The 20325-nt window shown below is 47.7% G+C and overlaps 1 protein-coding gene across 4 annotated transcripts in view; it reads right to left on the bottom strand.

The window, feature by feature from the left end:
* The window catches only part of SNTA1 (syntrophin alpha 1), a 100404-nt gene that overhangs the window by 58739 nt on the left and 21340 nt on the right, over nt 1–20325 (bottom strand). Inside the window, exons 1-2 of one of the 4 annotated variants that reach the window (XM_067554498.1) lie at nt 11165–11621; nt 5349–5534 (exon numbers count right to left, since the gene is read on the bottom strand). In XM_067554498.1, the coding sequence (XP_067410599.1) occupies nt 5349–5534; nt 11165–11438 (460 nt within the window). In that variant the 5' untranslated portion in view covers nt 11439–11621. Of the gene's footprint in view, nt 1–5348; nt 5535–10371; nt 10393–11164; nt 11622–20325 lie in introns of those variants that run through there. The other 3 variants (XM_067554494.1, XM_067554496.1, XM_067554495.1) reach the window with 3 other exon arrangements.

Genomic DNA, 20325 nt, shown 5'->3' with positions numbered 1-20325 from the left:
TCTGTGCCTCCAAAACAATATGGCAGAAATAGAAAAGGCACAAGAAAGTGTAAGAGAAGTAGTGCGAAGCCTGGGAAGTCTCAATAGGAAGAGAGATTTAAATGGTTAGGACTATTATTTAAGGGAGGAGAAAAATATGAGACACACAGAATGCACTGTATAGAAACACAAATCAGGGTTCCTATGAACCCTTTCTGAACATACAAGAACAAGCGCAATGCATGGCATAGTCAGTGGAATTCTCTGCCACAAGCTATTGCTCAGGCAAAGAGTTTAGTGGGACTCAGAAAAGGACGGGACACACATATGAATAATAAGAATACACACAGCTAGGATTAAAAGGGTATCGGGGATATCAGCTTCCATGTTCAGGACAGAAAGCAAAGACTAGATCTCCAGGGTAGGGAGGGATTTCCTCTAAGGCCGGTCATTGTCCGATTGTCCTTTATAGGGGCATGGGACGGAGGGGAAGAGATTACACCATCCACTGAAGCAGCTGGGTCTGGTCACTGCCAGAGTCAAGGAACTGGGCTAGATGGAAGGTGTTGTGGAAGTTGGAAGTTACTAAACAGCCTTATGCTGACAGCTCGTCCTGCTCCCGTGACACCTCGCAGGGTAGCGGTTGTGTCTGAGCGTGACCAAATCTGCTGCCGGGTAAGGCAGGCCTGCTCGGGCAAATGGCAGACAGGCCTATGTTCCCAGAGTCATGTGGGCAGCCCATGGATTCATTATACCCACCCCCGGCTTTCCCCACAACCCCGGCAGCCCAGAGACGCTCTCCCTCTGCCACAGTGACCACTGAGGGAGCCCAAAAGGGCAAAAGAAAAAGGCTGCTCATAAAAGTATTTAATACTGAGGGCCAGAGGCCTTCCCAGGATGTGCACAGGGAGGGGGTGCTGCAGATCCAGTTCCCCCCCTCTCTGCCTGCTTGGAAGTGGGGAGTGTCCCCACTGCACCCCTGCAGCGCTCTCCAGTGGCAGAGGCGCACAGTGTGCGTTGTCCCCTCAGGCAAGCAGAGGGGAATCTTCGCAGAAAGTTGCCGTGGCTCTGACTCCATGACCTCCAAGGAGAAGAGCTCCTCCAAAGGGGCGCCCCAGGCCCTGATGGATCCCTGGGTACCCACTGCATCACAGTTCTGACCTCTCTGCCTGGCCCACCCTTTAAAGGAATGATCTAGTAGGAAACTCCGCAAAGGCTGCTGCCCGCATGGGTGGTCCAAGGTGGGCAACAGGCCTGGTCCCTCAGGATTAGCCCTTGTTCTACAGGCTAAATGGCTGGCTGGCCGGCCACAGTCCAGGATCTAGCAGACTGGTGCGCAGACCACAAAAGCCACCAGTTCAACTTGCCCCAGCAGAGAGGCCAAGGCCTGCACTTGTCCGTGGGACTGGGAGGCAGCGCTCTGCTCTGACCCTGGCAGAGGTCAAAAAAGAACCAGGTACGTTCATGAAGGACAGATCTATCTATAGCTACTAGCCAAGATGGTCAGGGATGCAATCTCATGCGCTGCATGTCCCTAAACCTCTGATGGCCAGAAGCTCGGACTGGATGACAGGGGATGGACGGGTCACTCACTAATTGCCCTGTCCTGTTCATTCCCTCAGAAGCACCTGGCCCGGCCACTGTCAGAGACAGGATTCTGGGCTAGATGGACCATTGTCTGACCTGGGATGGCCGTTCTTATGTTCTTCTGTCTCTGAAGCATGCTAGCGGGAGGCAGCATGGAGGGAGCTGGACTGCCCGGCTGCTGTGCATACTCAGAGGCTTCCGTCTCATGAGATGTCAACCTAGCACCTCTCCCCAGCATTAAATCCAGCCCGAGGACTGAAGGATGTGTCCACCTCAGGGACAGCGTTAGGATATGCACCCGTGGCCAAGTCGCAGCTCCTCGGAAATCAGCAGGGTAAGCAGCTATACGCCAGTTGAGGCTCTGGCCCTGGCTTTAAGGTAAAACACTGGGGAAAGGCTAACCAGTTTGCCATTGACCTGCTGACTGAGAGAGGCTTCTCTGGGGGTACGGCCAAAACTCAGAGGGATCCCGGCCTGGCCCATTCATCCTCGTGACTGTTCTGGCAGAAGGGGGAGGAGGAGGCAGGTCACAACCAGGACATTGGCGCTCCACACCAAAACTTTACATGAGCGCTCTAGAAGTTTGCCCCTTCATGTGCCAATTCACCTTCACTCTGCCTGGGAGCGAGAGGCCGGCTGGGCGTGAAGCAGCTAAGTGCAATGTCAGACTCTCCCCCTTGTTTGACAGGAAGGCCAGGCTAATGCACAGGCCCCACTAATCTCAATGACCTCACCTCTCCCAGCCCAGCCTTCCTGGGGCTCTCCCTCCACACAGCATTACTGGCCCCTCCGCTTCACAGAGAACATAGGCATTCTCTCACGAGAGAGCAGACAGACCACATCGGACACAAGCCTCTCTCCAGTGACTGCGGGGTTAACCTTTCCCACTGCCCAGCAGTTCAGTCTGCTGGATCAGATGCTAGGCAGCATGAGAGTCTTCTCCTAAGGGTCTGGATCCAGTGAGTCTCTGTACAGTGGAAACCTTCAGATACCCACGGCCCTTAACCGCCAGCTCACCTTGCCTTAACACTTCATTTCTCCTTATAGCTCTGCGACATGCCAGGCAGTCACAACTGCGATCAGGAAAGACAAGAGATCTCTCATCATCCTCCCAGGACAGTCCCGCTCTTTCACCGCATCACAAAGCTCTGATGGTTCTCACAATGTTTTGGCCATTATTCAAGTCAGTCTAGTTTTACAGATCAGTCAGAGTTGTGATCCCGGGTGACAGCTCCTCTGTCACGGGCATCTGGGGGATGGTATTTTGTAATGGTGACTTTTTTTCAGTATGTTCATGATGCTGTAGGTGAGGATGAGGGAGCGGATTGGGTATTCAGGAGGAAAGATGCTGCATAAGAACTAGGCCATTCTAACTTCCATTATTAAACTTTGATTTTCAAGGGTTTATATCTTGGCATATTTACACCACCCGCCCTAGAGACTCAGTGTTACACAGAACAAATTGTACATGTTGTCTGACTGAGGGCCAGATTCCAGCCCCTGCTATGGCCCCTTTATGCTGCTTTGGTAGTGTGCGGGGCCAAGAAGGGAACTGGAATCCTGTAGGGGGGCATTTCTCAGCATAGGGGCATGCCAGGGTGGAATGGGTGGGAAGAGATGTGACCGGAACGCTCCGTGCTCTGGCTATCCTGAGCTTTTACTGGTATTTCAAATAAAACAAACAACATTACACTTAAAAGGTTCTCTTCGAAACAGAGTTTAGAACAGGGAGCTGAAAGGATTTCCCAGCTTACTGGATTTTCATCTCTGAATAACGAGGTTCAAATCTCAACAGGACACACGTGAAAATTAATGTGATGGTCTCAGCCAAGCCTTGGGTCTAATCCACGCTCAGTGTTGGCAATTATTTTCCTAATACAGTTATTAAGGTTTACCAGCACTCCGTTTCCACACAAGCATTCCTTTATTTGTCCCAAAGGGCCACTTGGGGCTGGCTGCATCCAAAACACCAATATAAGCATCCACACTCTTGTATTTTATACCCTGGCAGCAACTCGGTTATAAGCACTGGCCAAAATTCTTACAAGTTCAGGCCTAGGAGACGCCTTCCTATGATGGTGTGACTGCAGAGCAGTAAGGAAAAGCTCTGACAAAGAACCCTTAGGAACCCTGGCTTTTCACACCCAGTAACAAACAAATGATGCCGTTGCTGGTTAATGGATGTTAGCCAAAGACAAAAAGGGAGTTTTAGGGCTAAACCCTGCACCTGGTGACCGATTATCCCCGTTTTCTATATTTTTATCACTTCAGCCCAGATGTTCAACCAGAAAACACTGTAGGGTCGCTACAAATTTAACACAAACAACTCTTCTCCCTTGTGATTTTATTGTTTTGGTCTCATGCTTTCAGTGCATTGCATTGCTCATGTAAAGATCTAAACTCAGTTTAAAACCATCGATCACCCAGGTCTAACGTGGGCCTAGGTTCCTACTTTCTGACACCAACTCCTTCTGAGACCTTGGGATAAGTTATCCCCTCTCCGCCTGTGTACATCTAGGGGTGAAGTGGAGAGCACAGTCTGAGCCTAGCTTTGAAGGCTCCCCTGCAGAGGTATCAGCGCATGTCTGCAAAGCATTTGAAGATGAAATGTGATATCATCATTCCAGACATTTATCTCCATCAGCAAGCACCATTCACACCAGGTTAACAGAGTCTGATCAGACGAGGCCCTGCACTTTAATACCAGGGGGTGCTGGAGGTCAGGACTGAGCAGTGGGGGAAATTCAAGTAAGAACTGTGGCCGAGCCCATGGGGAAGCCTGCACTGCACCTACACCAGATCCAGCCACTAGCATCAGCATCATGATCCCAGAAGGCAAAGAAACATCCATTAAGATCTGGGGTGAGCCAGGCAATGCAGAGTTGAGCTGAAATGCCATATTTAACCCAGAGTGCAGCCCCAAGGTGGCTTAGAGTCCAGCCCTACAGCCCCCCTCTCCCTGCGACCCCCTGAAGGGGGTGGGCAAAGCTGGTGAGCCCCAAGCGCTTGTTGTTGGGAGAACGAGCGGAAAGAACATGCCGTTTCTATCCATCTATTCAGGGAGATCCCAGCAACTATTTCCCGCTCTCAGGATCAGCGGATAGAATGGTTTGTGCATATTTTGTTTTTTAATTAAAAGTGGTATGTAAATATATATATGCAAAGTAGGTCCTCAGGCTCCTGGCAAACTGCCAGCACAGCCCTCACCATTGCAAAGAGCAGGCACCTCCATATTGCAGCACATCTGGCATGTAAAATCCCTTGCTGTTCAGACTGGCTCATGTGGGCACCCCCCAGCAGGGAATCTCAGCATAGACCCTCATGGCCTTGGCAGGGCTAAGTGAAACCCCCAAGGGGGTCAGGATGCCAGAGGGGGCATGTGGACTTCCCTCAGCATTAAAAGTTTCAAAGTAGAGACTTTCTTCGCATGGTCCATCATTTGGTCACTCTGCCTTTGTTACCTGTTTCATGCCTGGACTAGTCGAGAGCCCCATGCTCTGCATTTTGGACATTTCTGGCCCTTTCCAGAGCATCTGGGCACATGGTGGGGAGAGTCCCCAAAGAACCCTTTGTGACACCACCCCAGCACTGAACCTAGATATATTCTGCAGAAATAAAAACTAACAGCAAATGCCATTGGCTTACAGAATGGCCATGTTACCAGCCCAGCAGTTCCTGTGGGTTTAGGGAGTGCGTTTGTGTATCTCAGCCATGGGGAAAGCACACACAGTCTCACGAGCAACATTTGCCTTGTTCACACACAGGTCTACTCTGGTACTTACCTTCCAAGACCACCTCCTTGCCTGTTTTTTTCAACGCCTGCACTGCCTCGTCATGCGTCGCCTCAGAAAGGTCTGCCCCGTTAACGGAGAGGATAGCATCTCCTACATACAGCGCCTCAGTCTGATCTGCAGCCAGCCCCTTAAAGATCTTGGAAATCAAGATGGGCATTTTATTCTCTCGGCCGCCTTAAAGGAAAAGGAGAAAGGAAGTGGTTAGAGACCATTTATATAGAAAAGGAGGAAGGTACTATCTAGACAGCAGTCTCCTTAGACAAATCTGAGTGCTGCTAGATGAAGAGTTAGCTCATTTTCCCCAGTGATGCACCATATTCACAATCTCTGGTGTCCTTTTTGGGTAGAAAATCATTTTCATTACTTTTGCCATTACTTCCTTGTACTGCGGTTGCACCGTGAGACCCCGCCACAATCCACCCCCACTGTGCTAGGTGCTGCACACACACGTAGCGAGTGACCCTCCCTGCCTTAGAGAGTTTACCTTTAAATTGATAAGACAGGCAGAGGTTTGGAGCGGAAAAGGAGGCACAGGGAAGTGAAGTGACGTGGATATTTGTTCATCTCCACAAAGTAGCTGAATTTATCAGCTACTCACTATTCTTTAACCAAACATGATGCTATTCAAACCCCTCTGCTGCTTGGGGATCTATTTGTGTGGTGTCTTTGGAACTTGCAGAGAAACTGGAGCACCATTTTTGCATGTGAGCTAAAGAATAGTTATGCAGCAGGTCAGCACGGTCACTTGTGAAACCTTTACTTTGCCTATTTACATGCAGGAGAAGCAGTGTTACATACAGGTATTAGTCCAGTGCATGGAAAGACCTGAGGCCCATCTATGCCTGATCTTGCCCTGCATCTAGGCAACAGAATCTGGTGGGCAGAACCCACATGAAATAACAGATGATCCCTACACAACACTCCAGATGAAGACCAAAAAACAACTGACACACCCACCCACCCAGCAGACCATGAAGAGGAGCAGGAATCAGAGGAGGTAAGCATCTGACCCTATGTAAGCCCAGAGATCCTGCTAGCTTCTAAGCAATTATCCTTCTCTTGCTTGAATCTCAGAATATAAATTCTGCCAAATAGCTCATGGAGGCAAGAATTCCAGAGACTGGCCCCCTTCTTGGAAATCTGAGATTCCTCAATTTTGGTTTCAGCCAGTTGCTACATGTATGATTGATAGCAATGGCTCTGAGTCTGTGGTCTGAGCAGCAGAAGCAGGACAAAGCAGCTCCTGCCACATGGATGAGGCATCTCTTAGTCTCCCAGCAGGGATATTTGCTGCTTATTCCACCCCAACCCAGGCCTCTCACAGAGTTTCTAGAGGCTCTTCTGACTACACGCCAAAGTGACATGCAAAGAAAAGAAAACACAGATCTGCTCCCTACGCGACTGTCTCATATCCAGCACTCCTCAGAGTCTCTTTAGTGAGAATTCCACTGCTACCATGTCTGTGGATGACACCAAAATGAGAAGTTTAGCAAACACACAGGTGGCCTGGGTCAAACTGGGAAATGACCAAGGAAGTCCAGAGTACAGAGGGATGCAGGCACAGAAGGGTGACCCAGCTGGACTGCAAACTCTTCGTAGCAGGGACTGCATCTTGGACGTGGCTCTACATTGCCAAGACCCATGGGCCTGATCCTAACTGGGTTGTACTGCAATGTAACAACTGTAACAACAAACATTGGATAATACCACATCCAGAAACAAGGAGTAACAAAGACACGCCGGTGGATGGGACGGGCAGATACCACGTAGCTGTACACATTGCATTAAAGCTCATTTGTTTTCGTCTTGATAAAGTCCTGATATTATAAAATGCATTGCCTGGACTGGGCTCTTCCACCCTGCTCTGAAACAGGCTGTGACACCTCAGCCAAGTCACTTCATTTCTCTCTGGGCATCAGTTCCCCACCTGCACAAGGGGAATAACAATACCTCCCTACCCCACAATCGGGTTGGGAGGAGAAACACATTTCCGTTTGTGAGGCACTTAGGCACTGCAATAAGGGGCATTTCTGTGTTTGTTTGGTAAAACTTTTAAGACACTCAAATCAGCAGGATTAACTCCAAGTCAGTGGGAGTTACACACCTATGTAACTTGAAGAATGTGGGCCTCATCTACTATAGTGAGAAATGTGGCAATAGTCCCTGGCCAGATGGAGTAATAGTCTCTCAACTCTGCAGTCGCCCATAGCTGGGAGGAAAGGGGCTCAGGAAGGGTCACCGTCTTAGGAAGTGGTCGACAGCATGAAAAGGTCTGAGAACCACTGGGACATACCTAGGTGTGCACTTCATGGGAGGCTCTTTCAGGTCCACTCGTTTCCTCAGAGAAACAGAAGCCACCTACAGCCTCAGCTTCCTTTAGATTCCCCCTCAATGTTCATTTTTTTGGTGGTAAAGTCTGACATACAACTATGACATTTACTGCATTTGAATGGAAAAGTGGCACAATTGTAGTGCCTGCCAACGCGCTAACGGTAACCGTCGGAGCTGCACAAACAGCTGTAACGGTTTATGGCTCCCATTTTGGATTGTTAGTACTTTTGCATGGGACATTGCCAAAATCAAGCGTTAACTGAACGGAGTAACATGTCTCCTAGGAAGGAGTACCTTCGTGCTAACTAGAGCCAGGCAGGAATTTTTAGACAGAACACTTTTTATTGGAAAATACCTATTCATCGAAACCAAAGTTTTTTGTGGATGCTATCAGTTTCGACGAAAAGGTTTCCCAGATCCAGGATGGAAGAGAGCCAATGAAATTCACCCTAGAATAGCCAAAGAGCTTACAGTCTAAAATTCACACAAGACAGTGAAAGGGAGCAGAGAAACGTTGGGACAGGAATAGAGGAAGGGAGGAGAAAGGTTATAAAAACGAGGCAATGTTGATGCTCAGTATATGCAAAAATGCACGTCTTGAAGGTTTTAGTGGCTTTTTTATTACTATCATCAACAATTCCTAGCTCTTCTATAGTACTTGTATATTTCATCAGTAGATTTCAAAGTGCTTTACAAAGGAGATCAGATTATACAGATGAGTAAACTGATTCTATGGGCTGTTTATAGACCCACTGAATATCTGAAATACAGATAGATTAATATCTGAAGGCAAACATATAGAGATGGGAAGTCCCATATCTGAGCTATCCAAAGGGATCAGAACATGTTTCTGTGCAACTGCACTGCATTCCTCCACAAAGAAGCCCCTCCAGCAGTGGGGAAAGCATGAAGGAGATACAGAAGATATCAGCCTAGTCGCTCTAAACAAATGTTGGTTATGCTACCACTCCAGTGGCCAAATTTTCAAAATTCAAAAGAATTTTTCAAAACTTTTCAGCTCCCATTTGGGCAGCCAAATGAACTCTTGAGAATCTGGATCTAGATGGCTACATTTTTTCCCCGGTAGCATTTATGAAAGCAGTAGGAACATTTCGGCAAGGGCTCAGCCAAGACGGAACAGAGACAGACCTCTAGCCTTCAGTGAACCAATCTGAGCTCTATTCGTTTTGTGAACATACTGAAAGAAGTTATGTTTTTGCTCCTCTGGATAGACTTTATTAAACAAGGGCTTTGGGTAAAGAGCCCTCCCTCAAGAGACTGAACGCACAATATGTGCCCAGTTCCATATTTCTATACCGCAGGATGAGGAATCTCTTCCTCAGCATCCCCCCACACCACCGTTAAAGTTCTGTAGTTGGAAAAGATCAATATACAGCAACAGCTCTCTAAGGCTGCAGTCATCTCAACTGTAAAACAGAGAGAGACAGATGTTGATTAAGGGCAAAACAGACACAAAAGAATCCGATTATTATTAGATGTACAGGCCACTTTAATTAAAGACTTCTCTAAAGAAGAAACAAGGGGGAATGGTGAATTTGAGCCAGTGGCTAGTTTTTTTATGCTTTATTCAGCTCCCACATGTGCCCTGTCCTTTCCTCTTTCCCATCCCACATAAATTATAGAGGCAAGAACACCAACTCTTTAACATTTGAAAAAGACTGACCCTGCTGCTACATTTGGCTTTAATTCTATGAAAATGTGAACCACACCCAGTATATATTTATGGGCAGAAGCCATAAGGGGTGTGGCAACAGATGCGTTTTCCAACAGCTCCTCCTTTCAACCCACTATGAGTTCACTCAGCTTCCCCACAAGGTGCATTATCTCTGTCTTGGATTTTGAAGGTCAAAACTGCCTGTCTGCCAGGTGGCTTGGGAAGTGTTAACTGTTAAAACAAACAGCTGCACCCTACAGCTTCAAGAAAATTAGACCTACAGCCCTGTTCAGTTTGTGCTAAAACTGTCTGTTCCTCAAAGCTCCTTCCATCCCCTCAGCAGCAAAGTTGTACAAATGAGGTTATTTGAGTTTTGCTGATCGTGATGATAGCAGTGCTTTAACAATGCGGCCTTCACTGAGATTAATTCAGTAAGTGGGGTGGACTGCAGATTTTTATTTATAATACATATATTTCACATCAGTAACAGGACAACACAAATGCAATGCCAGCATCCAGCCGGTGGGCAAACACAAACCATCACAGCAGAATTCACAATTAAAAGACACGGAATGTGACATGAACTGAATTGTGTGGGACGTAGAGGGAGAACAATTCTCAGCTCTTTTTACACTTCATGGAATAATTTATCATAGAATAATTTCATACCCACCCCATAGTCAGTGTAACCTTTCTGTTCAATATCACTACACCCACCTTAGACGCATTAGACCCGCTCTCTTTTTCTGTATGCTCTAACCTAAGGTTAGGTAGACAATGCAAATCAGGAGCAATTCTGGTTCACAAACTGATCTCACAGTTTTAATTAAACATCTCCTTAGCCTCTATTCAATTCTAGATTTACAGCATGCACACACAGCGTACATAAGCCTGCCAGCATACACCTCACATAAAAAAGCACTTTAAAGAAACCCTGCCTCCCATCCTGCAAAGGTTTATGCACACACCTAACTTTATGCACTTGGTTTCAATGGTATTACTTACAGCGTGTAAGCTAAGTATGGGTGTAAGTCTTTGCGGGAGTAGTGCCAAGTTATATCTGTATGTAAAGGTAACACTTTAACTCAGAGCTGATGCAGCCCTGTAACTGAAATAACAGACCTAAAAATACACTGCTAGCAGAAAGCTGCAACTTTCAACAACTGCCCATTGCCTGGCTATGTCAAATCGTGACATTTCGATTTTAGAAAAGAAGGACCCAGAACCAGCCAAGGTGTAACTTGAGTGCGGCTACTCTTCTGCATGTACCTAACCCTGAATCCCCCCCCCCAGTGCAGGATGGGGGCCTAGGATGGATTCGCTTTCCCATTTCCAGCTTCACCAACAGCAACAAGCAGCAGCAGTTCCCAGCCCTTCCCTCTGGGCGAACAGCCCCCCAGCTCCGTGTGAGCTGGGCCCGGGTGTCCGGGGCTGTTACCGTGTCCGGGGCACCCCAGCTGCTTTAGCAAACACCAAGTTGGCACCCAGAAGCTGTGACGCACCCGCCCGACTCCCGGAGCTGCCCCGGGACACGGTCTGCCTCCAGCTGTGTCTCGGGGCGGGGCGCTGCCAGGTGTGGACCAGCAGCCAGCCCAGCCCAGCCCAGCCCAGCGCGCCGCTTGTCTGTCCGGCCCGGCCCGGCCCGGCCCGGCCGGGAGGGGAGAGCAGAGACGGGCACGGGCAGTTCAGGCGCTCAGGGGGGACCCTGGATGGAGCCAAGCGGCAGGTCCAGCTCACGGGGACGGACCCTGCTCTCCTGGGGCAGGGCCAGCCCTCGCCCCCCGCGCCCCTCCCTTACCTTTGATGCTAATCCCGAGGCCCCCCACGTCCTGCTTCACGATCCGCACCGTGCGCTTGACGTTGGTGAGCGACTCGGGGACCTGGGCGCAGGGCTCCCCTCCGTTCAGCTGCGCCGTGGCGGGCGGTGTCGGCGGCTCCTCGGGCCCCGCGCCCTTGCCGGGGCTCAGGGTCAGGAAGTCCTCGGCCAGAGTGACCAGGACGCGCAGCCACTGCTCGCCCGGGGCTCGCAGCTCCAGCAGCCCGCTCTTCGGGGCTCGCCTGCCGGCCGCCATCTTCAGCGCATTCCTGGGATAGCTGCTGTCGCGGCGCCGCCTCCGAGTCCTGCCTGGCTTGCCCTGCCCCGGGCCAGGGCGCACGGCGCAGGGACGAGAGGGGGCACCGGGCACCCACCGAGCCGCCACCGCCCAGGGCGCCGCCCCCAGGAGGGACGGGCCGGGACAGTCACAGCGGGCAGCCGTGCACGTGGGCAGCGAGCAGCCCCGCCCAGGGAGCCGCCTCCGGCCCGGCCCCTCCTCTCCGCTCCCCGGGGCGCACGGGCACAGGGTGGGCACTGCGCCGCGCCGCACAGGCAGAGCCTCTCCTTGGAGCCGCCTCTCACTCAGCCGGGCACCGCGGCGCGGAGCGGGCCTGGGGGGCAGGGGCCTGCCCGGGAGCCAGGCGCAGGGGTGGGGACAGCTGGCTGCGGAGCCGCGCGCGTAGAGGGCGCCTCGGATCTCCGCAGAAGGAGTAGCTGGTCCCGGGGTCAGAGCGCCCTGCAGGTCCGGGGGATCGCTTCCCCAGCTAGGAACAGCGGGGTTGGGCTCATCCCGGACCCAAGGGATCCTCAGCGCAGCAGATACACTTCCCTCAGCTTCCCCTTCCCCGTCACTAGCAGGTCCCGTCAGCACGTAGCCACTGGGGCTAGAGGAAGAAACAGCCAGCGGAGCTTGTCCAAATGCTGCACGTTCAGTTGAGCAGACAAAGGGTTACCAGCTCTGCAGGAATAGTGCCGGCTGGTCAGAGCAGGGGACTGGGTCCTCCTGCCAGGTCTTCCTCTAGCTCCATGTCGGACCTTGGGCCAGTCACTTCTTCAGCCTCATCCTTAAAGTATTTAGGAAAGACTCTCAGCTCCCGTTGGTGGCAGTGCAAGTCAGATGCTGTTGTAATAACTGGGCCTGCAAATTTACCTTAATTGTAAACTCAAATGACTCGCTGGGGCCCAGGGCAGAAACTAAAAAGTGGCCCCCATCCTGCTTCCTGCTGCATGGGGCTAAAGCACGAACCGCCTGGCATCTCCACTCCTCCCAAATGTTCCTCCATTTACCCCTGGAGCCTCTAGAGGGGTGTGCACCACAGTTTGAACACCTCTACTTGAGCGTGATTTATTTCTGAGATTAATTATTGTAATGCTCACATTACATTTATCCACAGTGACTCTCTAGATATGATGTAACTTAGCTTGGCGGGGGCCCCCTGTGGTTTGGGGTCCCGGGCAATTGCCCAGGTTGCTACCCTTTAATACTGGCCCTTCTCAACTTTAAAAAGTAAGTGAAAGTTGATGAAGTGTCACAATAACCTACAATAACAAATGTTAATGGGAAAAGTTGCAAAGGGGAGACAAAAACTCAATTAGTTCAAACAAAAAGGCCTACTAAAATAGCTCAGGGACTGTTAAAATTAGTACATAATGCCATGTAAGACCAAAAATCAATAAGCCAAAATTGGTGTGGCAAAAGTTAGTCCTGGTGAACAAAATAATAAAAGAATGGACTATTCCATCCAGTGCTCTTTTGGGGGGCTTTTTTAAAAGAGGAGACCTTGGGGAAACAATACAAACAAACAGATGAAGGCTGTCGCAATGCTGGCTGATTGAGAGATGAGAGAAAGGCAAAAAGTGACCTTCTCCATCATGGCTGCCATTCCCACAGTCACCTGGAACTCAGAACTTCTTCGACCTAATCCTGAAAGATGTCCTGACCAGACCCAGCCACAGAGAGGAAACCAGATGACATCACAACCTCCACTGGCTCCAGCTGAATCCCAACTAGGGATGTGAGACTTTGTCTCTCTTTCTCTCTCATCTTATTTCTTCTCTTTCCAAACCCTCTCCTTTGTCCTTCTGTCTAATCAGAGTCTGACTTAGCCAGCCAAGACTACATATTTTGCAACACTGTTGTAAGCCTGTGACCAAAAACAAAAGGCAGCTAAAAGCAAAGATCTAAACAGTCTGATGCTGGGCAAGTTTGCCAGGCCTTGGAGTGGCTAATAAGATCTTGTGCTGGGCCTTTGTTTCTCCAGCAGTGAGGTTGCAAGTGAAAGTCAACACCAGAGACAGCAGCTGTATTTTCTATCTTAGCTATTCTTTTCTCATCCCTTTTGTGTATTTTTGTCTTGTTTTGTCTGTTAGGAAATGGGATCAGACTTTAACAACAGCTCCAGTCCATCTTAATTAAATTCTTCTCTTTTCCCCAAAAAGGACAGTTATTTAATCTTTAATGATCTTTTATCCCATCTAAAAACTGTGAAACAAGGTGGATTTTCCTTCTAAAAATTCTCTCCAGCTAAAAAACAAAAAATATTGTTAAAATAAAAGCCTTACTTTATATTTCAAATACTTAACCTGTTTTCCTTCTTTTCTATGTCGCTGATAAAAGACTTTAAAGGTGTTTACTGGTGTGTTTGCCAGGATAGAAAACAGGCTAAGGTCAGTGTATACCAAACCCCAAGTCTTGTTCAAAACTGCTTAATATTGGACAGTAACTGGGTATATTAACACCTTTGGCCCATATAGTCTATCTAAATTAATACAACAGTGCATAGATACCTTTGAGGATCTGGGCCTTTACCTTTTTGTGCCGTAATTTCTTCATCTCTAAAATTAGGCTGATAATCACCTACCTCACCGGAGTGTTAGGGTTCATTCATTTGTGTGTGCAGTGCTTTGAGATCCTTGGACAGGAAGCCCTAGGGCATTGTATTTAGAAAAATGCTGTGGGCAGGTGTTGGTCTGGCCACTTCCCCAAGCCTGTCCCAAAAGCGTCTGTGCATAGGGGGCCTGCCCTAAAGCATGGAAAGAGGAGAGAACCAGATGTAGAGAAGCAGCAGTCCAGAAAGCCCATCCCAAAAGAGTTTTCCCTTTTCTTTGGATACAAACAATTCTTGGCGCTATTGGAGAATTCACAGGAATCATGAACCATGCCTGAACACAAACAGGAATGTCAGCAGGACCCTACAGCTGCAAACTATCCCCTCTGCCCCCTCAGTTGATCCATTTAACTGGAAAGCTAAGCAGAATAACCCTGGGAAGAGGGGAGCCCAGGGTGTGACTGTGTCTGTACCTGGCTTTTGTGGCTTCCATAAAACTGTGCTAGAACTGGAGAAGTCTCTGGACAAGAATCCCACAGAGACGGTATAAAACCGGTGTGCTTTTAAAGGTTTGCGAAGGGTGCAGTGAAAGTGTCTGGGGAAATGATTCTGAGAGAGCCAAAGCAATAGCTTCAAGTGTTCCTGCCAAGTGTTCTGTGAACAGCTAACCCTAACCAGGCCAGCATCCATTTGCCCCAGTGAGCAATGGTGGCAAGCGTACTTTTAATAAAGAGCAATAGCAGATCACAAGTGTGACTTCCGGATGGCCAGACAGTAACTGATTTCCCTTCCTGTGCCGCCAGGTTTAAAACCACTCACAGTTGGGGTTCAGGGTGCAAGGATGAATAAAATACCAGAGAGGAGAGGGGATCACCTGGTAAGAGAGAATTCCCTACCATGGGCTGTATTTTCAAACCAGTTCAGCTCCCATTTAGGCACCAAAGTGACAAGATTTTTTTTTTAAAGGGTGCGGTGTGGAAGCTGAGCTCATTTGAAAATCTGGCTCTTATTTAGGTGGCCAAACAGGAATACCCACCTAGTGCCACCCCCACTGGGTTAGGCAGGGATGCCCCCATATAGACCCTTTCCCGAGTGCATTGTTGCATGTAGTGTCTAGATTGGCTCTATTTCAACCACAAGTTACGGGATCAATGCAGGAATGGCTGGGTGAAATTCGTTGGCCCATGTTATGCAGGAGGAAGCCTTAAAATTGATGAATCTATAAATGATGTTGTTTCAGAACAAAAGATAAGTTTAGAAATATGAGTATAAATTCATGAAGTCCCGTTATTCTGTGTTATGTTTTGTTTATATAGAAAAAAATATTCTATTGAGATCTTATTCTTCACATCTGTTCATCAAAAAAACTGCTGTGCAGTGTTGCTGGCACGGAATGAACACTATGCTTCGCCCTGCATTTCAGTGACCAGTTTTCAAAGACTTTTGCTCTGTTAGCTTCAATCTGAAAATTAAAATTCTAAGTAAATGTTTTAGGCTCTGACCCTGCAATGGGAACCATGCCCATGAGCCTCTAAGAAGCCCATGCAGAGCACCATTGATTGCAACAGGGAGCAACACAGTGGTCAAGGTCTCTCTGCATGGATCCATTTGCAGAATTGGGGCCTTATTAAGTAATAGTTTTCTCTGTAATGACTTTGGGACGGACATCTTCAAATAATGCCTGGAACAACCCCTGGAGTTGTGTGTAACTTTACAGGCAGGATAAAATAAAGATAATTTCTCTATTAAGACATTCCAAGGATTTCTCTTGTTGATTGGCTTGAGAGAAGGTCTTAGAAGAGACACAATGTGTTGTTATCTGTGATGGATTTTCTTTTTAATTTTGTTTGATGAGATCATTGAGTGACAGCAGTTAGAATTAATAAATACCTCTTAAAATTTTTGAAAGAAATGAGGGGGAAAAAACTTCAAAACTTTTTGTGGAAAAAGGTTTTTGCAGAAAACAGAAAATTCAAACACTGATTATTTCACTGAAAAATAACCTTGGAAAGTTTAAAATGAAACAAGATTTTCATTTAAATAAAAAGGCAAATTTTTTTTTTTGTTAAAAATAAAATTTGATGGAAAGTTTTCTACCAACTCTACTAGCAATGGAGGTTATAAACTCCTTGGGGCAGAGACAGGTTATTTTATGTGTGTGTGTGTGTGTACATGAACACAATGCAATCCTGGTCTGTAGTTGGGGCTCCTACGAGCTACGTAATACAAATAAAATAATAATAATAATAATGGACTCTTTGTGCTTAGATCTAGAGATTAGAAAATCTTTTCACATTACAGTGTAATTCCTCTGTAACACTGATTTTTCTTATAAACATATTTATTTATACCTAGTGGGACAAATCCATCCCTGGTGAACTGAAGTCAGTGGGTATGTTTACACTGGATTGTAAGACCAGCTCTGTGGGACCCACACATGGGGACATAGCGTTTCCAAGCCGCACTTGAGCATCCACACTGCACTGTAAACCTGAGTTTATAATTGCTGGATCGGGTCTCACTGCTGTGCTAACAGGTCCATACTGCATTACGCTGACCTTCCAACTTGGGTCTGTGACTTGAGCTATGTCCACGCTGCAAAATGACAGGGCTAGGACCTAAGTCTTCTGGATGGGTCCTAATTACCTGCATCCTGTTGCTGACCCAAGTCAGACAGATTTGGGTTAGGGTTGCCAGTTTTGGTTGGATGTATTCCTGGAGGATTCATCACATGCCATAATCTTTAATTGAAGATTAATCTTTAATTCCTGGAGACTCCAGGACAGTCCTAATTTGTGTGTGGAAGGCAAGGGAATTTGGGCTCAAACTGAGTCTGAGCCCAGGTTTACAACGCAGCATAGACACACCAAGTGGGACTGTGTCTGTTTACACTGGGGCTGAATTTGGCCCTTTTGTCCAAAAGCTCAGGTGGGGATTTTTTTTTCTTTAATTTATGTTTCAGTTGTGCTGTTAGCATTCAAAATATTCACTCCTTTAGCCAGCTGGCTAGGATCGGTGGCTTGAATTAAATATTCTGTTCCTTCTCATAGCTGTTCTCATTATTTCCAAGAGTCGTGAATCTTTAAGGCCGTATCTAAGCAGCTATTTCCCTCTTTGGAGGGCAGTGCCAGTGCTTCAAACAGCAGGAGTCATGAGCACCTCTTTACTGTTGCGTGATTTCATGAGTTCTTTTCCCTGCTTTCTTTGCCTTCTCTTTGCTTTGCAGCACAGACAAATGCCCTTTATGCAAGGAAAGAATCTGACTCTTTCAACACCACAAGGGCAAAGATCTGTCTTTCTTTTCCCTCTCTTTAACACTCAGGTGGATAAGGCAAGTGTCAGGGCGTATCCAAGGTTTGGCTGGGAGTTTGCATACCATGGAATTATGGCCACAGCTGTCTTACCCCCCACACACAGAGTTTTGACAGTCTCATAGGTGTACATGCAGCTACAAGCTGTGCTGCCACCCCTCCCCCAGCAGCAGCTTGCTTCTAATCAAAAGAATGGTTTATTTACCCATCAATAATGAAATTTTAATAAACTCCACCCAGATAAATACGGAGCTGTTCTGCCCTCAGGTTGCAGACGTTGTCATATTCTGTTCCCAACACTCTGCGCCCCCATCATTAAATCTTTCTCAAACCCTAAAGCAGTTAGGTTTTAGCAAATTTTTGCACATCTTTGTTAGCACTGAAAGCATTTACATGTCGGTGCCAGAGAATACCAAGACTTATGGTACACGTCACTTTGTTGTATAAGCCATGCTCACAGAATCATACTGGCTGCTGCAGACGGAAAAGCCCTGTTAATCCATCCGGCTGATCCCTTACCCAATGCAGCATTGTTCCCAACATGGAACGTGTCATATGTGGCCCTCCTATGGGTAGAAAGATTGTCTCATAGACACCTGCCCTCCCACTCAAGATCATGTGCCACCCTCTCTCTGATATGCAATAATATAACAACTCTGTGACAACTGTACCAATTGCTTGTGTGGAAAAGTAACATAAGGAAAGTTTTTCAGGTGGTTTAGCTTCTTTTAATGCAATTTAGGAACTGATAACAAGAACCCCAATTCAGGAAAGTACTTAAACAAATGCACACCTTGCAGAGCAGGCTTGAGTTGGGGAGCCAAAAGGGATGATAATAAAAACTACCATTGATTTAACACCATTTGTCCAAAAATCCCAAAGCACTCACAGTACAAAGCGTATGTCAAGGATTGTTTCACCCTTTTATTAAAATGCAACCACTTCTGGGATGGAAGGTAGCAGTTATTTATCATTATACAGCAACATTATATAGTAGCTTAGGTCAGAAAATGAAGTGTACTTGCATCCAGTTGACACTGGAATTTTTAGAGGCAGAGTTTAATTATCTAATTGGACCTCAAGAGTAAGAATTGGGATACTTGCACAAAGTGCCAATGAATTTTTAATGATTCCATGTGGCCAGGGCTAAACCTTGCATCAACATGACCTAGAACAAGATACAGAAGGGTAGATGGGAGCTCGATAGATAGTAGACAATGAATAATGTCATCCTGCCTCTGCTACTGCACAGTCACTGCTAGAGTCTCTGGATTTTGCTGGCAAAGTAACACCAGGGCAAGCATTTTTATAATTGCCTCTCACTAGCTATCAGAGTAATACAGTGTAACAGCAGCACCATCTCATCCGTGATAGAGGAGACAGTAAAGGAATTGTTAGTGTGGGACTTCCAGGCCCAATTCAGTGAGGTCTTGCTGTGGAAATCAATTTGGGATTCAAGCAGCTGCTGCTTGCTAACAGCTAATGGGAGTTCCCTCTTTAGCTGTAGTGGCAGGGGCCTATACTGTATTGGTGCTGGGCTATGTTCCCAATGCTTGCTGGTACTGGCCTACTGCAAGGGATGAAGCCCAGCTACTCAAAGGGATTTAGGTGCCTAACTCCCTCCAAGGATGTTGGCAGAAAAGCCCAGTTTCTCCAAAATTGATCTGCCTTTAGAAAAGCTCTGTGTGCAGAAAGCTCCTCCTAGCAGCAGCTGTGCCAGTGTTCTGGGTAAGCACAACTGCTCTGTCGAGACTCTCAGAGACTCCTTTCAAGGTTTATTTTCATCCCAAGCATGAGTCTGCTCTGACATTTCCTCTCCCTATCACTACTAGATAATGTCATAGTAAACAAGTCCTCATCACGCCCCCGACTTCACCTCCTAGCAGATATTATTAGCCTCATCGCATGGCAGGGCTGTTGGCGTGGAGAGAAAGCTCTATTTATAGAGGTGTGGTTAGACGTTTTGTTCTAGTTGCATTAATTAAATTAATCACCACTGAAGCACAATAAGAGACCGACAGAGCTCGTGCTCAGAGAGTGGAATAACATTCCCTACCTGCAGGGGCTCAGATAACACTGCACGGGGCTTCGTGCAGTCAAAGGGTAATTCCAATTCAGCACACAGCCGAGTGTTACAGTGCGTTTTGGGCTCCCCCTCCCCTCCTGCCCCAAGTAAATGCGCTGGAATTCCAGAGGCCCAGATAGCCACGAGAGACTGGGGGCTGTTACGGGAAGCACAGGGTGGGGGCAATCAGCATGGAGAGGATGCAGAGAAGGATCAATGCCCACAGGTCTATAGGCGTGGCTCGGGGATTCAGCCCCAGACCACAGGACCTGCCACTAAACACACTGGACAGCATGCCCCATCTCAGCATGGCCTCAAAGAGGGAGCGATCAGCTCCTGGCTCCTGGCAATCAGGAGATGGGTGAGGTGCTGATGCCCTCTCTCATCATTGCCTAGTTTGATCTTGGCTGCACTTTATGGTCCTCCTCAGCTGCGATTGCTGAGCCAGGGCTATTCCTGAGCTCAGGCAGGCCTACGGTCTAATAGGGGGATGTGCTTAGCTCCTCTAGCAGTGGGCACGCTGGCTCTGATCCTGCTGCTATTAATGTCAGCAGCAACATTCCCGTTTACACCAATGCTGCAGGACCAAGCCATATATAAATGCTTAACTAGAGGGACAGGACAATAGGCAAAGAGATTTAGAATGGCAGTAAACATTCAAGTGACTTAAGGTTACCAGTTTCAAGTTCCCAAATAGAGGACACTGCAGGGAGAGGGGGAGCTGGTAGGGGAAGAGGATACAGTTTCTCCTGTACAGATTCTTTCTACTTTGAATATCTAACATTTATAAATAACAAGAGTAATGGCCTCAAAAATAAAGGTAAATCCAATTGAAATGTACCTCTTTACATGCAGGCAGTCCGGTCCTACTGCACTTCTTCCTGTTGTGCCCATGCATGTTTCTCTGTACAGCATATCTTCCTCAGCAGGAGCTGATTG

Source organism: Emydura macquarii, unplaced genomic scaffold (assembly GCF_026122565.2).
Source record: "Emydura macquarii macquarii isolate MOO-44397 ecotype Brisbane River unplaced genomic scaffold, CSIRO-AGI_Emac_v2 contig_1483, whole genome shotgun sequence".
In the NCBI taxonomy this organism is placed as follows: Eukaryota; Metazoa; Chordata; order Testudines; family Chelidae; genus Emydura; species Emydura macquarii.
This window is presented reverse-complemented; position numbering and strand designations above follow the sequence as displayed.